Source organism: Kryptolebias marmoratus, linkage group LG3, assembly GCF_001649575.2.
Source record: "Kryptolebias marmoratus isolate JLee-2015 linkage group LG3, ASM164957v2, whole genome shotgun sequence".
Classification (NCBI taxonomy): domain Eukaryota; kingdom Metazoa; phylum Chordata; class Actinopteri; order Cyprinodontiformes; family Rivulidae; genus Kryptolebias; species Kryptolebias marmoratus.
In genome coordinates, this window is record NC_051432.1 from 23,871,124 (window position 1) to 23,885,225 (window position 14,102).

At 39.8% G+C, this 14,102-nt stretch overlaps 1 protein-coding gene across 2 annotated transcripts; it reads left to right on the forward strand.

The window, feature by feature from the left end:
- The first annotated feature begins 218 nt into the window (after nucleotides 1–218).
- On the forward strand, nucleotides 219–13,500 carry slc2a15b (solute carrier family 2 member 15b). Of its 2 annotated transcripts, XM_017416885.2 has the most exons (12): nucleotides 219–345; nucleotides 1,282–1,380; nucleotides 3,175–3,335; nucleotides 3,460–3,584; nucleotides 4,947–5,092; nucleotides 5,957–6,089; nucleotides 6,202–6,389; nucleotides 8,295–8,405; nucleotides 8,950–9,051; nucleotides 9,877–9,952; nucleotides 12,084–12,211; nucleotides 13,197–13,500. In XM_017416885.2, exons 1-12 carry the CDS (start codon nucleotides 301–303, stop codon nucleotides 13,428–13,430), a joined length of 1,548 nt encoding a protein of 515 aa, XP_017272374.1. In that variant the 5' UTR covers nucleotides 219–300; the 3' UTR covers nucleotides 13,431–13,500. The 2 variants fall into 2 exon arrangements, with proteins under 2 accessions (XP_017272374.1, XP_024861836.1); XM_025006068.2 differs by lacking the exons at nucleotides 219–345; nucleotides 1,282–1,380 and having other exon boundaries at nucleotides 3,169–3,306; nucleotides 3,426–3,584.
- The last annotated feature ends 602 nt before the right edge of the window (nucleotides 13,501–14,102 follow it).

Sequence of the window (14,102 nt, forward strand, 5' to 3'; positions counted from 1 at the left end):
AAGGCTGGACTCTTTTAGACTGCAGGATGACCCACATGGCTCATGTGATCCCTAATGAACCGGATCCAGGGGATTCACGGCTGGGACGGACTGTCTCATCCTGCTCTGCTCCGGCTGGACTGTCAGGAGTTTGACAAGTTTGTTAAATCCGCCCCTCATCACGATACGCCTCCTCTCAGCTACATGAATAAAACCTACAAATGGGCGGAGGAGGGAAGAGTTTTCAGAAGTTCTTCAGATGAGCTGTTTCTCATCTCAAACGAGCTGATTACACAAGGAGATTAAATATTCATGACATAAATGGCAGAGGAATTATTACCGGAAAATGCTGCAAAAATCAGGGGGGTAAGTTTATAGTTCTGTGCTTTGAGTTAAACAAAATATGTTGTTTAATGATTAAAAATGGAACGACTTTTTAAATACGGTCAAGACTTTTGTAGATAGACAACATTAAATTATTGTTTTTATCAGATGTTGCCTCCACGGGAAATTATTCGCACATTTCAAACTTATTATCTTTATTTTCCTTAATAAGATCTCAGAATAGTCTGCCAAAAGTTCACGAGGACCAAAGTACACTTTCTAAACATGTGAAGTTACCCAGAAGTTGGTTAAACATGTGAAATGTGGCCATCTGACTGATAATCAGCTTAAACCGATGCTGACTCCTCAGCTTTGTCTTCTCTGGGATGTTTTCACGTCTCCTACTCCCTCCATGAAGTTATTACCAACTAAATTAGATTTATTTGTGAAACTGTGCAGTTATTGTTCAGTCAGCCCCCTTTGTGGGGTCATCGCATGTTTATATGCACCACAACCAATCATTTAAAAGCAGGGACATCTAAAACCTTTCTAATCCGAAGGACTTTTCCCTCAGAGGTCAGCTGAGCTCGGTGTGTGGAGTTCAGGATAAAAGTGAGGAAACAGGACAGCGGGCCTTTCCTAATGAGCATATAGTGGCTGCCTGAGCCTCTCTGATGTCAGGGAATGTTTCATGTGACTTCTGGGTCTCTGGGTGGCCAAAAGTGTTGACTTTTTTGCTCGCACATTTCTCCTGAATGAGACTTCAAAAGCTCCTTTTACATAAAAAACATCTTTAAAGGCTGCAAGTTGAGATGTACACAACATTTATTATTTAAGCTCTTTTTGATTGTGTTGCTTAACTGAATGATTAATAATAAATTCTTCCTATGACACACTTTCATCAGCAGGACAATCGTCCTTTTTGTGGGTGAATGCACAGCTGTCATGTCCCTTGTCTCTTTGTTTTCCTCTCCTCAGCATCTCACAGGGTCACTGCTGGCGGTGGCGTTCCTGGCCTCGTTTGGCAGCTCCATGCTCTACGGCTACAATCTGGCAGTCGTCAACTCACCTGCAGAGGTTTGTGTTATTAAAATATGTTTCCAGTTAAGCTTAAACCACCGGCCGTCCTGTGCTGCAGCGTGGAGTCATGTGTCTGTGCATCAGCCTCACCGTGTCATCGATGTTCTCCAGTTTTTATTCCATCATGTGTTCAGTTCGGCTCCTTCACTGGCAAACTTGCTGTGGTGCAGTTAATAAGCTGTGACACATTCTTGTTTTGACTTGGACAGCCCGACACTAAAGCATGAACAGTTTAACCTGCTTTATTTGAAACATGGTGGTACCCAATTCTTTAAGATCCCTCAGGACGTGATGTGGTGTTTTTATTGCCTTTCTGCTCTGAAGGACAGCTGACATGCAAAGCCTTGTAGGCTATATATCAAGGAAAGCTACTTTCAGTTTATGTGATTGTCTTTTTTGTAAGTCAAGTCAACCCTGCTAACAAAAAAATGTAGGTCCAAAACAGACTTCTGCAAATTTGCTTAGGCTTGTTTATTTGTTCAGCAGAAAGGTCAACGTCTCGATTTACTGGTCTGTTTGTGTTTCATCCCCTACCTATAGTTTTGAATCACGAAGAGCAAAACTCAAGATACAAGCAGCCAAAATCAGCTTCTTCTGTAGACTAGCCAGGCTTAACCTTAGAGATAAGGTGAGGAAGCTCAGAGCAGAGCAGAGCCGCTGCTCCTCAACATCGAAAGGAGTCAGCTGAGGTGGTTCAGGATCGGATTAAGATACATCTGGAGTTCTTCCCCTTAGAGCAGTGGTCTCCAATCCTGGTCCTCGAGGGCCACCATCCTGCATGTTTTACTTGTTCCTCTGCTCCAACACACTTGATTTGAATCAATGGATGATTAACAGGCTTCTGCAGAACATGAAGAGGTGATTTAACCACTGAATCAGGTCCGTTGGAGCAGGGAAACAAGGAAAACATGCAGGATAGTGGCCCTCGAGGACCAGGATTGGACATCCCTGCCTTAGAGGTTTTCCAGGCACATCCCACATGAAGGAGAGCCTGAGGCAGACCTAGAACAGTGATTCCCAACTCCAGTCCTCGAAGAACACCATCCTGCACGTTTTAGTTGTTTCCCTGCTCCTCTGCAGGTCTTCAGGTTCTGCAGAAGCCTGTTAATCACTCAGTCACTCAGATCAGGTGTGTCAAAGCTGAGAAACGACTAAAACATGCAGGATAGTGTTCCTCGAGGAGTGGAACTGCAGCAGCCTGGATCGATCTCATGTTAGGAAACATTTCTAATGTCACTCTGAGACAACAAAGACAAGTTAGTAGTTTCCATCTGCATTTTGTTGCCAACATAACTATTTTTCAGCTTTGACTACATTGTTTTCTAGACAATAAAGCATTTATCATCAAAGGGTATAAACTACAAATGGATGTTCCTTCAAAGTTTTATTGTACAACCAACAATGATAATAAGGGTTAGGGTTGGTAATAAAATAAAATTCTGAAACCAGCAACAGGTTGCTTTTCTACCTCACATTATAGTTGGACCTAAAATTCATCAACTTGATTAACTTTTCTCCCATTCTTTCAGCAACACAGTAATTCAGCCATGGTGAATAATGTACATTTTCTGCATTATATCCTCTTTGCTTTGATGTTTGTATTGTAAATAAATGATCCCGTTTGCTCCTTTCCAACTCTCTGCCTACTGCCTTTATCTTATCTGTCTGTCTGCAAATCTTTGAGGAGACATAAACATTGAGAAACCACTGATCACATTCTTTAGATTGATTTTTTTATAAAGCATTGATCATGAACGATGAGTGCCCAGTTTGTCTTGTGCGCTCCACTAGTTCATCAGAGCCTTCTACAACGAGACACTAATTCATCATCATCACTGGACTCCAGATGAACATTTCCTGACCATCCTATACTCCCTCACCGTGTCCATCTTTGCCATCGGTGGAATGATTGGTGCCTTACTGGTGGGCAAACTTGTCACTAAATATGGAAGGTCAGCGTTTCAATGCATTATGGAACCCTTGTCACTAAAATGGCTTTCACTTATCCCTCTGTTACATGCAAACATCTCGATCTTTGACAGAAGACAAATGTAGACTGTCCATGTGCTCAAACAGAAAAGGGACGCTTGTTAGATCCACCGTACTGGTGTTTGTTGGAGGATCTTTGATGGGCTTCAGTAGATGGTTCAGAAATCCTACGATGGTCATCGCAGGCCGCTTCATCACCGGACTACACTCAGGTAGGACCGCCTTATTCCACTGCTTAGGAATTTTCTTTTCATATATTTTTATTTCACTACTAGATTATATTTGTTCTTATCTTAAATTGGAAGCACAAGGTATTAAGACCGTTTCGACACATGCAAACGACTGGAGTCCATCTGTGCCAAACTGAAATCATTTGATATGACTACCCAGACAAGCAGATGTCTGTATAATGTCTTATAGTTGACACTGTTCAGTATGTCACAAAAATATAGTCAGACGTCATTTTAAAATATATTTTGCTCCTAGGGTGCCAGAGAATCTTTCAAATATTTTAGGAGGCCCTTAAAAAAGATCCTTTGAAATTTCTGATTTGTCACTTTGTCTGCTTTTTCATTTGATTTCAGTCCTGTACTTCATCATTTTCAGTGTTATTTTTGTAGCTCTGAACTATGAAACATTCAGGCATAAAAAAGCAAGAGATGAACCGGTGTTGTGTCGACACAAAACAGACAACAAACAAACATCCAATGTTAAATTAGGTTTTTAGGCACTTTGTTACGAGCAGCTTTTCTTAAACATACAATTGATTACATTTCTTTAGTTAAATCTATTCAAAATATAAAATATAACAGAGTTTGACACAAAATATTTTAGCACCAACAAGGTAATTTTAATAGAGATATTAACTGAAAGCTAGTAAATGAACATCTGAAGGATAAATAATTTATCAGGTTCTGCATGTTTATGATGGATTTTTAAAAATTTCTTAAAGACGCTACTTTCAGGTTACTCTTCATCCACTGTAGAATATACTGTCATGGCCAAATACAAGAACTGGACAAAGAATTTGCAAAGACAAGCAAACAAAGTCTGAATAAACCTTTGAAAGTGCTTCACTTTATGAAGTCATCAGATAGAAGCCATTTTTACATGAAGCCCACTTTTATTAATTTATTAAAATGACTTTAAAAAAGCATTTCATGTTAAAAAAAGAACAATCAACAGTTTGACCACAGCTGCCAGTTTCTCTTGACTATAGTTACACGACTCTTTTAAAACTTGCTTTTGAATTACACTAGAGAAGAATTCAGCGTGCTTTCATGCATAAAATTCATTTCATATAGTTAATTTATTGAGTCTGACAATATTTAAGTGAATCCTTTCGCATTTAAATTAACAAACTGTTTTATTGTTTGATTACTTTTACATTTTTTGTATATTTAGAAGATTTTTATTTGTACTTTACAACCTAACTTCAAATAAATGTATTTGGGGAATAGTACCTCCCAAAGTATTCAACAACATTAAGCTTTTAAAGTTCATCCTTTATAAAACCTTATTTTGAGGAAAGAAGAATAATAAGGCTGAGTGGTAATTACACTGTTTTTCTTCAGGGATTTCCCTCAGTGTGGTGCCGATGTACCTCGGTGAGATCGCTCCCAAGAACCTGCGAGGCTTTCTGGGTCTTGTTCCCAGCATCCACATTTGTCTTGGAGTCTTTATCGCTCAGGTCCTGGGGCTCTCAGAACTGCTGGGAAAGGTATTAACTTGGTGCATGATGGCTGGGCTAAATAATTCAGCTAAAATATTTAATGTAACCCACAGATAGGCCAAATTAAAAACATTAATGAATGTTTTTCTTTTTGGGGGGTCATTGTTGTTGTTCTCTGCTGAAGTATTTTGGCCATTTCTGCAATGTTAAGAGTCCAGGAAAGATTCTCAATAAGGTGGAAATTGAAAAAAATTAGTGATGCACAGTCAGGGGGCAGCCTTTTTTTTAAAGTCTACAATCAGCTCATTATTCTTGATGACATTACGGGACAGATGGTTGTCTGGACATCAGCTCTGCTCTGTAGGATGTGTCATCGTTGTTGCCAAGTCCCACTATAGTTAGGTCAGCAGCAGTTTTAAGATCTGGCCTCTGTTTAATTTAACAGTACACAGTCACGTTTCAGCAGAGCAAAGAGCAAAAGACTGAGTACACATCCCTGAGGAACTCCTGTGCTCAGTTTGATGGAGCATGTTGTCTTACTGCCCAAACTGACTGTTGTTTTTCTGACAGAAAGTCAAAAATCCAGTTACAGAGTGAGCTGGTCTTAATAGTCTATTAGCTGCTGTGAGATGAATGTGTTAAAGATTGAGTAAAAGTTAATAAACAGAATCCTGCAACCATAGATAAACGATAGAAGATGGATGGATCTACTCAGTTACACTATGTCCAGTTTGGAGCTGATATATACAGAATCCTTTATTGTATAATCTGAGTAGGATTTAACATAAAATTACCACCTATATAATGTGTGTGTGTGTGTGTGTTTATATATATAATAAGGGCTTGAATAGTGAAGCAAAGCTGTCTGCAGTTTTGCTGAGTGGTATCATGTGTGTTTACATTCTTCCATAGGAAGAACATTGGCCTCTGCTCCTCTCGTTTGTGATGTTTCCTACATTGGTCCAGTTGATGCTGTTACCATGGTTTCCAGAGAGTCCACGATACCTGCTAATAGAGAAGGGAAATGTGCATGCAACCATCACAGGTTAGAGAGTAGTTTCTACTCTGCACATCTTTAACTCAAATAATCCTGATCCTCGGTGAACTCTCTGGCTCGTATTTTGATGACAGGATGTGTGTTTCTTTTTGGTCTCTAGCCCTGAAGTGTTTTCGTAAAAAAGGAAATATCCAAGCCGAGGTGGAGGAGATGCAGGAGGAGCAGCGCTCTCTGTCCTCCATCAAGACCCTCTCAGTCTGCCGTCTGCTCACAGACCGACGTGTCCGCTGGCAGATCCTCACCATCGTGGTGGTCAACATCGGCATGCAGCTGTCTGGCATCGACGCGGTGAGAACCACGAGATGTCGTTTTCATTTTGAGTTTGGAACAATCGTGAACCGAATATAAAAGTGAGAGCTCATGATGCTGCAGATCCCAGCTGTGCTCCTCTCATCTGACCATACATCACAGACAGAATGACTGAGCTGAGGGCTTCTTATGTCTTCTTATTCTTATGTCTGTTAGAGCAACCTCACCCAACAAGCTCCAAGAATCACAACACAAAGTCAAGAATGTCTCTGTGCTCACAGCTTGCTGGCTCGTACTGTTTCCCAACAGGGCTTCACCGCGTTCGGTCTCTCTCAACGCTGGAAAGCCACATGTAGACAAATTCACACACCCAAAACTACTAATACACACACACAAATCATCCTAATGAAACAAGTACAGATTTAAGTTTTTTTCTTCTATGTTTCATCTGCCTGTTTTTACGTTTGCACTGACTGTTTTGGCTCACAATTGAAAAAACAGGACAAATCCATCATTTAAAATATTAATTTCTGCAGTTAATGATGTCAATTATCACAGATTTTCAGCACGACAGCTTTAAATTAAAACTTTTAAGGCCCGGTTACACGCTGGAGGGACACCTAGCTGTAAATCTACAGGTTGTAAGGAAATAAATACCGTTTCCTACGTCTGAGCTGTCCTTTTCTTTGAGACGTGAAGGAAAAGTGCGGGAGCTTCAGAAACAGTCGAAGGTCAGCTCCGGTATTAAAGCTGCAAAGTGAAGCAACACACTGGAGGCCACACACAAATACTTTACTTTATTAATACTAATAAAAACACAACAATTTTTTATCTTTAAATTGTTCAACAGTTTAAAAATAAACAGTAGAATGTCAGATTTTGTCTGAAGTACCAACTGGAACTCTAAAATGTAAAGCTGACAGATATGAGAGTTACTGGAGTTAAGGTTAAAACAAAGAAAACTTAGTAATTAAACAGTATTAAAAGACTATTTATTTATTTATTTATTAGGTAAAAGTAGAGGATTTTCAGACTTTCTTGTATCAACACATAATACAGCCAGGATCTCACCTACCTGGTACCTTCAGGGACCGGGCTGTACTATGAAGTAACTTGTTACCTTACAGAGTACTTACTGGGTACATAACAGATACTTATAGGGACATACCTGGTACTTACAGGGTATGCACTGGTAAGTACTTAACAGGTAAATACCAAGGGAAGTACTAGGTATCCTGTAAGTACCAGGTATGTAGCTTCTCAGTACCAGTTATATACCAGGCAAGTACCCAGTAAGTACTAGGTAAGTACCAGGAATGTACCCACTGAGTACCAGTTATATTCCAGTTAATTACCTGGTAAGTACCCTGTAAATACCAGGTACCCGCCAGGTTCATAGTACTGAAGTGCCAAATAAGTACTTTATATGTAGCTGGTATGTAACAAGTACATATCCTGTAAGTACCAGGTATGTATCCAGTATCAAGTACTTATCTTGTGCATCCATGTTCAACTTTAAAATGGCCCATATAGGCATGTTTTAAACATATTTTCTTGGATGCCCTGGTTTGTTCATGTTTCAGCGTTGCCACGTTGATGAAATGCAACATGTTTAGTTCCTAAATCAACAAGACAGCGCTGAATTTCTCCGCACCTCATCAATGATGGATGTTGCATCAGCAAAGTGTGATTGATGAGCACGCACAAATTAATTTCAGGGGGAGCACTTGTCAGCAATCCACGCTCATGAAACGCAGTTTCTCAAATGCGTAAGTGATGGTGGGCCTGATGAAAATAATCACTATGATGAATCATGTGGACGCTTTAAATAAGCAGAGCAGCTCTTTTTAGTTTCTCAGAAAACCAGATTCTTGGAGTGTTTTTGTCTGTTTGGGGCTTTATTACGTTCGTCACGATGAATTCTCATCTTGCTGTGAATTTCAGATCTGGTTCTACACAAACGAAATATTTCGGAAAGCAGGAATCCCAGAGGCTCACATTCAGTACACCACGGTGGGAACCGGTGCCATCGAGGTCATCGCAGGGATGCTCGGGGTGAGCAAACACTTTTTTACTCAGTGAACACATTTTAAGTCACTGTCAACAATAATATGTCAACAATGTGACGTCGATGGAAAAGCCGTTTGACAATTTTGGTGCAGATTTACACTCAGATTTGTTGAGTAAAGTATGTAGATAAAAGTGCTTTGTTTATGTTGAGTGCATACCCACGTTTCAGAATTGCACATCAGAATATTTGGAAAACTACAGGAGTAAACTGCTTCAAACTGCAGCATATACAGTTCAGGATAACCGTTGTTATGATGGATTTTCATACTTTGCGATGAGTAGCTGTAATAACAAAAAACTTAAAATACTACCTGGTGTTTATTGTCTATGTTTTGGCTCGTCAAGTTGGGTTGTAACAATATGATTTTCTCTTATTAATAGGCTTTATTTAAAAAGACTTTAATATTCTTGTCACCATGTTTTATTTATTTTTTATTTGCATTGACTTCATTGAGACAGAGGTTAATCAGTAAATGCAGACTACACATTAAATTAAAACTGGTCTCTCTCTTCATTGTCCATCTTTCAGTGTTTCACTATCGAGCATCTGGGCAGAAGACCTCTAATAATCGGAGGATTCGTCTTTATGGGCCTCTGCTGTGCAGGGATCACTGTGTCAGCCCTCTACCAGGTACAGTTATCTTATGTCCTGTAGATCATCGATCTGGAGCTTCTTTTATGAAAGACTGAGAACCATATTTACAAAATATAAAACCAGCGTCACATTTATGAAGAGTTTTCCATCAAACCTGAGTTCATTTATTTATGTTTTGCAAAAGATTCTTAATAACAAATGAAAGGCCTTGAAGGGATGCATATTGCCCGCTGCCCTTCACATCCATTCATTACTTCCTGAAAGTTGCTTTAAAATCTCTTCAGTAACAGACAGACAGACTCGACTACAAATACTGGTCACAGCTAAAATTTCAAACAAAAATCTTGTGCAACCTGTTAGCACTCAGAATATGTATTAGAGACCTATCTCAGCTACTACCACACTGAGTTTTGGGTAAAACTGACTGATTTATAGTCATTTTTGTGTCAGTCAATTAGTTCCAGATACACATTTAATTATACCATTCTGTCAGTTTCATTAAAACTCATTCAGTGGCTCATGAATGTTTTGCTAACAGACAGACACACAAAGACACGAAGACACACATGGACAAATAAATTGTCTACCTTCACCTTCCAGCGGCGGGTAATAAAGATAAGAATCGCAAAGATTAAGTTTAGAGCTTCATCATTTGCCTGTGATGCTGTCTTGTTTGCAGCTGTAAATGACAGCAGAAGCAGGAAAGTAATTATTTATATGTAGGAAGTAAATATCAGGAGCACAGCGTGGCACAAATCATCTTTCTAATATCTTACGTTTAATCAAAATGACTGAGGGACAGTTATTAGAAACCGTGCAAACTGTGCGTCGAGTGTTTACGACTCAAAACTTGGGTTTCAGGAGCAGTTTTCCTTCCTGAGCTACGTCAGCGTGGGCTGCGTCATCGGGATCATTGCTGGGTTCTGCGTCGGTCCAGGTAGAACCTCCCCCCTTCTCCCTTCCTCCCTCCCTGCATGTGAAAACTCTCAGACAACAAACTGAACCAACCTGCAACCTTTACAACCAAATGAGGCATTTCTGCCCCTTCCTCACTTAATAAAGTTTGTCCAAAAGGTACTTGAAGCTTCAAATAAAGACGTCAGCACGACTCATTGTTATATGAATATTATTTAAAGCAATAATGACCAATGTGGGTCACCCAACACCAAGCAGTCCTTAGATAATCTCCAGATATCAACTTAACATTAAAAACCTGGTTTTTATGACATGTTTGCACCATAATTGTGACAGAGAACTGATATACAAGCCACAAGTTTAAAATAAGTTAATACATAAATAGCACAATGGCCATTAAGACTGTTCGTGTTGTCATTATGCCAGACAGGGTCACACCTTTGTCACTATTATTTTATGGGTCAGAAGCTGAAAAGTTTGGGAACCACTGATCTACATTATAAAAAGCTATTTTTACATTATGAAGAACTACTTTTAGTTTTATTTTCTTTTTTGCTCCTTTTAGCTTTTGGCCAATGTGCTGCTTCTTTTAGCTTTAACAACCAGGAGCAGCTTCTTCAGTAAATCTCAGTCATTCAGCTGCATTTCTGTTTTGCAGAAAATTCTGTTTCTTTAGTTTTTAATTCTTACTGTTAGCAGAATAATCAGACATGTTTCTGTACATGTCTTATTTCAACGTTTCATAATGTATTAATCTGTCAAATGTGTTTAAAGCCTTCCTTTGTGAACATTAAATGCATTAAAATGTTAAATTTTCTGGTGGATTTCAGAGGATTGCGCTGAAGTTGGATTAATGAAATGCTAACTAATTATTAACACAAACCGATGGGTCTGTTTTGCTCCTTGTGTTATTAGCATCATTTACCTATATTGCTAAAACTCTCCTGTCCTGTTGTGGTTATGATTGTAAATAATATTCACTCTGTGTTCCTTTTGGTCAAAACGTCACTGTGGTGGGACCAAAGAGCCACATGTGGCCCCAGAGCCACAAGTTGCAGACCCCTGACGTAGGCAGCGGTGTGTTTAAGGTTACACTGCTCCCTGCTGGAAAGCCGCGCCATCGCAGGCAAACCGAAGCTGAACGGCGGCGTCCCTCCCTGCACACTCCTCCTGTGAGTGTGAGGAGACGGTGTATTTCATTAGTCTTGTAAATTAAGAAATCCTAACAGCCACAGTACATCCATTCCCGGAGCCATTTGTGCACTGGATGAGATGAGTGAGGAGAATTTCGACGCATTAGTTTACAACGTTCGGAGCCACGTTGAGCAGACCTGTGAGGATGATGAATTAGCACAAATCTGGTTTACATAACGTCATTCGTCAAGCCAGCAAAATCCATACCACGGCACAGGAGTGAGGATTTCTGTTGCTGCAATTAGACTCTTAATGGCTCATTGTTCGCAAGCTTGCCGTGATGAATATGGTTTCCTTCAGATGAAACCTTGCTTTCACAGTGACGCGCTCCCATACGTTGTGTACATGTTGACAAATTATGGCCTAGTTATTTGTTTGACGGTACTAAACCTTCCTCTCTGCAGCTTGCAAGCACAGATAATGAGGACATCATTCTGAAAGCTGATCATTAGAGATTTTGCTAATGCATATTTCTCCCTCTTATCCTTCACTTCTAACAATGAGGGATGTGCAAAGCAAACCCCATGCTAATAAATCCTGCATATCAAACTAATGAATTGCACGAGTCCTGGCTAAGATACTCCAGTTTTTCCACTTCTGAACGCTCTCTTTCCAACTTGACAAACATCTTGTCAGTCGGTGAGAACTCAGTAATAACCAACACGTAATGAAATACATGCATAAAAAGGAGTGTAACTTAATAGCACTTCAGCTTTTGTTATATATTTCTTCATTTGTTAAGTCATGAGTGGGAATATTGATGAACTAGTTGATGAATGAAGTAGCTGATGTTATTTTCTCAGCAGCACAGAGTAATTAAATATGATTTGTTCTGTAACTGAATGCTTAGTTAGATTAAGCCAATAGATTTAACTCAATCAGCATCGCCTGAGAACGGTGCTGTTGTCCAAATGCGGCCTTTGAAGTAACATGAACGTGTTTCTGGTTCTTCTTCACAGCCGGAGTGCCTTTCCTGATCACTGCAGAGCTCTTCAAGCAGTCCCACCGATCAGCCGCCTACACTGTTGCTGGTTGCCTCAACTGGTTGTCCAACTTCGCCATCGGCTTCGGCTTTCCCTTCCTGGAGGTCGGAGCGTTTAACTTTCCGGTTCACGTCGCACTCAAACAAAATGCCTCCAACGTGACGTTGTGTTTGACAAACAGCAGAGAAAAAGAATAGCATGAATGGAATAAAATGTGAACGAGCGAATTATTACATTTTGAGATTCTCACTAGTTTCTCCTTAATTGATTAATTTAAACCAGAAAACTTAAACATGGAGAAAACAAGTGGGTCAAAAGCCATATTGTATATATTGAGGCATTTTATCACTTTAAAAACTTTTTGAATATTTTTTTCATATTACTTCATTCATATTTTTTAATTTCCGTGCTTGTTTTGATAATGAGCAAGAAAAGAAGTTAAGAGAAACTATTTTAAGGAATTAGAAAGTAAGACGAGTAAGTTTTTAATCTCTTTAACTCGCTGGATGTGGAACCGCTGCTGCTTTCTCTTTTTCTTTACGTTCCCTCTTTGTGGTTTATTTGTGAATATGAAGGTCTAGGATAGCAGGGTTTGCTGCTCCAGGAAAGAATAGCTGTGAAAACTAAATTTAAATTGAAGGCGCAGCATTCCTGAAACAAACGACAGAATCGTTGCTGTTTGGGTCAAAATAACGTTACGCACAATCTCACGCTCGTAGGGTGTGTTGTGAATGACTCTCGGCTAATATCGCATCGAATCTTAGCTGAATATCCGTGAAATCGACTGAGTTATAACCATTTTGTTTGCTGATGTTGATTGGCTGCGGTGGCCATCTTGAATTGGACTGACTCCAGAAGGTAATCAGTTGTAGAGAAAAATGGGATGATTACTTCCTGAGAGTTTAAATGAAATCTGTCCACTGGTTAATGCTTCCAGATGGAGGATTTTATTTGATCAGCGCCCAGATTAGAGAAAAACCTGCCCGTTGCCTGTTTCCTTTGCTCATTTTTGCTTTTAAAAACCTTTCATTGACCCAGAAACCTGTCTGTGAGCTCCTGCTGATGGTTTTCTGTGCGGCCTCTCCTCAGGAAGCCACCGGTCCCTACTGCTACCTGATTTTCTGCGCGATCTGCTGGGGAGTGGCGGTGTACGCCTTTTTCATTATTCCCGAGACCAAGAACAAAACCTTCCTGGAGATCAGCCAGATGTTTGAAGCCAAAGACGACGTCCTGGACGAAGAAGAGACCTTCAACAGGCAACTGAAGATGGGGCTGATGAACGGCTACGGAACAATCGGCCTCCACGATGAAAACCAAAACTGACGGTTTTCTTTGTCATTCAAACGAGTCTAATAAACATACGTGCAAAAACAAATGTTTTTTTCATTATATCAGTATAAAGTGTTCTCAGTCATAATGAGCTCTGTGTGAGAGAGAATTCACACAGTCATGTGCATCAAATTAGCTTTTAGTCACATTTTAACCAATTTCCTTCGATCTGGAAGCGTTTTTGTGGGAACTGAGTTGTTTTCTCATATTTCTCTCAGATGTTTTCATTTTCTGCATTAATGTCAAGCTTTTGAACACAGAAGGTTTGTTTTAGACAGAGCTTTGCTGTTTGTCTCCTCTGACAACAAAAAACTAAAGAATGAAATAATAAAAGAAAAAGAAACTTTGGCGCAACGATGTGTTCAAAGTTAAGGAACTCCTGCTGGGGTGTCTCAGACTGCAGGGTGTGTTAAAGGAGTTAAATGTTAAAGAGACGCAGACAAACAAAGCAGGATTGGTCCAGGTGGAGTTTCTATGGGGAGAAAATCACAGATTAATGACAGCAAGGATTACAAATACAAACATGGAGAGTAGAGCAAGTAAAGACAGCAGCAGAGTGAGGAAATGTGGTCAGTTTGTCCTCCAGGGAGAGCTCAGGAAACCCAAACCAACCCTAACTATAGGATTTATCAGGAAGGAAAGTCTTAATCCTGGTCTTAAAGTAGA

Excerpts from the sequence above, each read along its gene's own strand:
- slc2a15b (XM_017416885.2), top strand. The coding sequence starts at position 301 with ATGGCAGAGGAATTATTACCGGAAAATGCTGCAAAAATCAGGGGG. Across the intron at positions 3,585-4,946 it reads CATCACCGGACTACACTCAG|GGATTTCCCTCAGTGTGGTG; the intron begins GTAGGACCGCCT and ends GTTTTTCTTCAG. Across the intron at positions 12,212-13,196 it reads TCGGCTTTCCCTTCCTGGAG|GAAGCCACCGGTCCCTACTG; the intron begins GTCGGAGCGTTT and ends GCCTCTCCTCAG.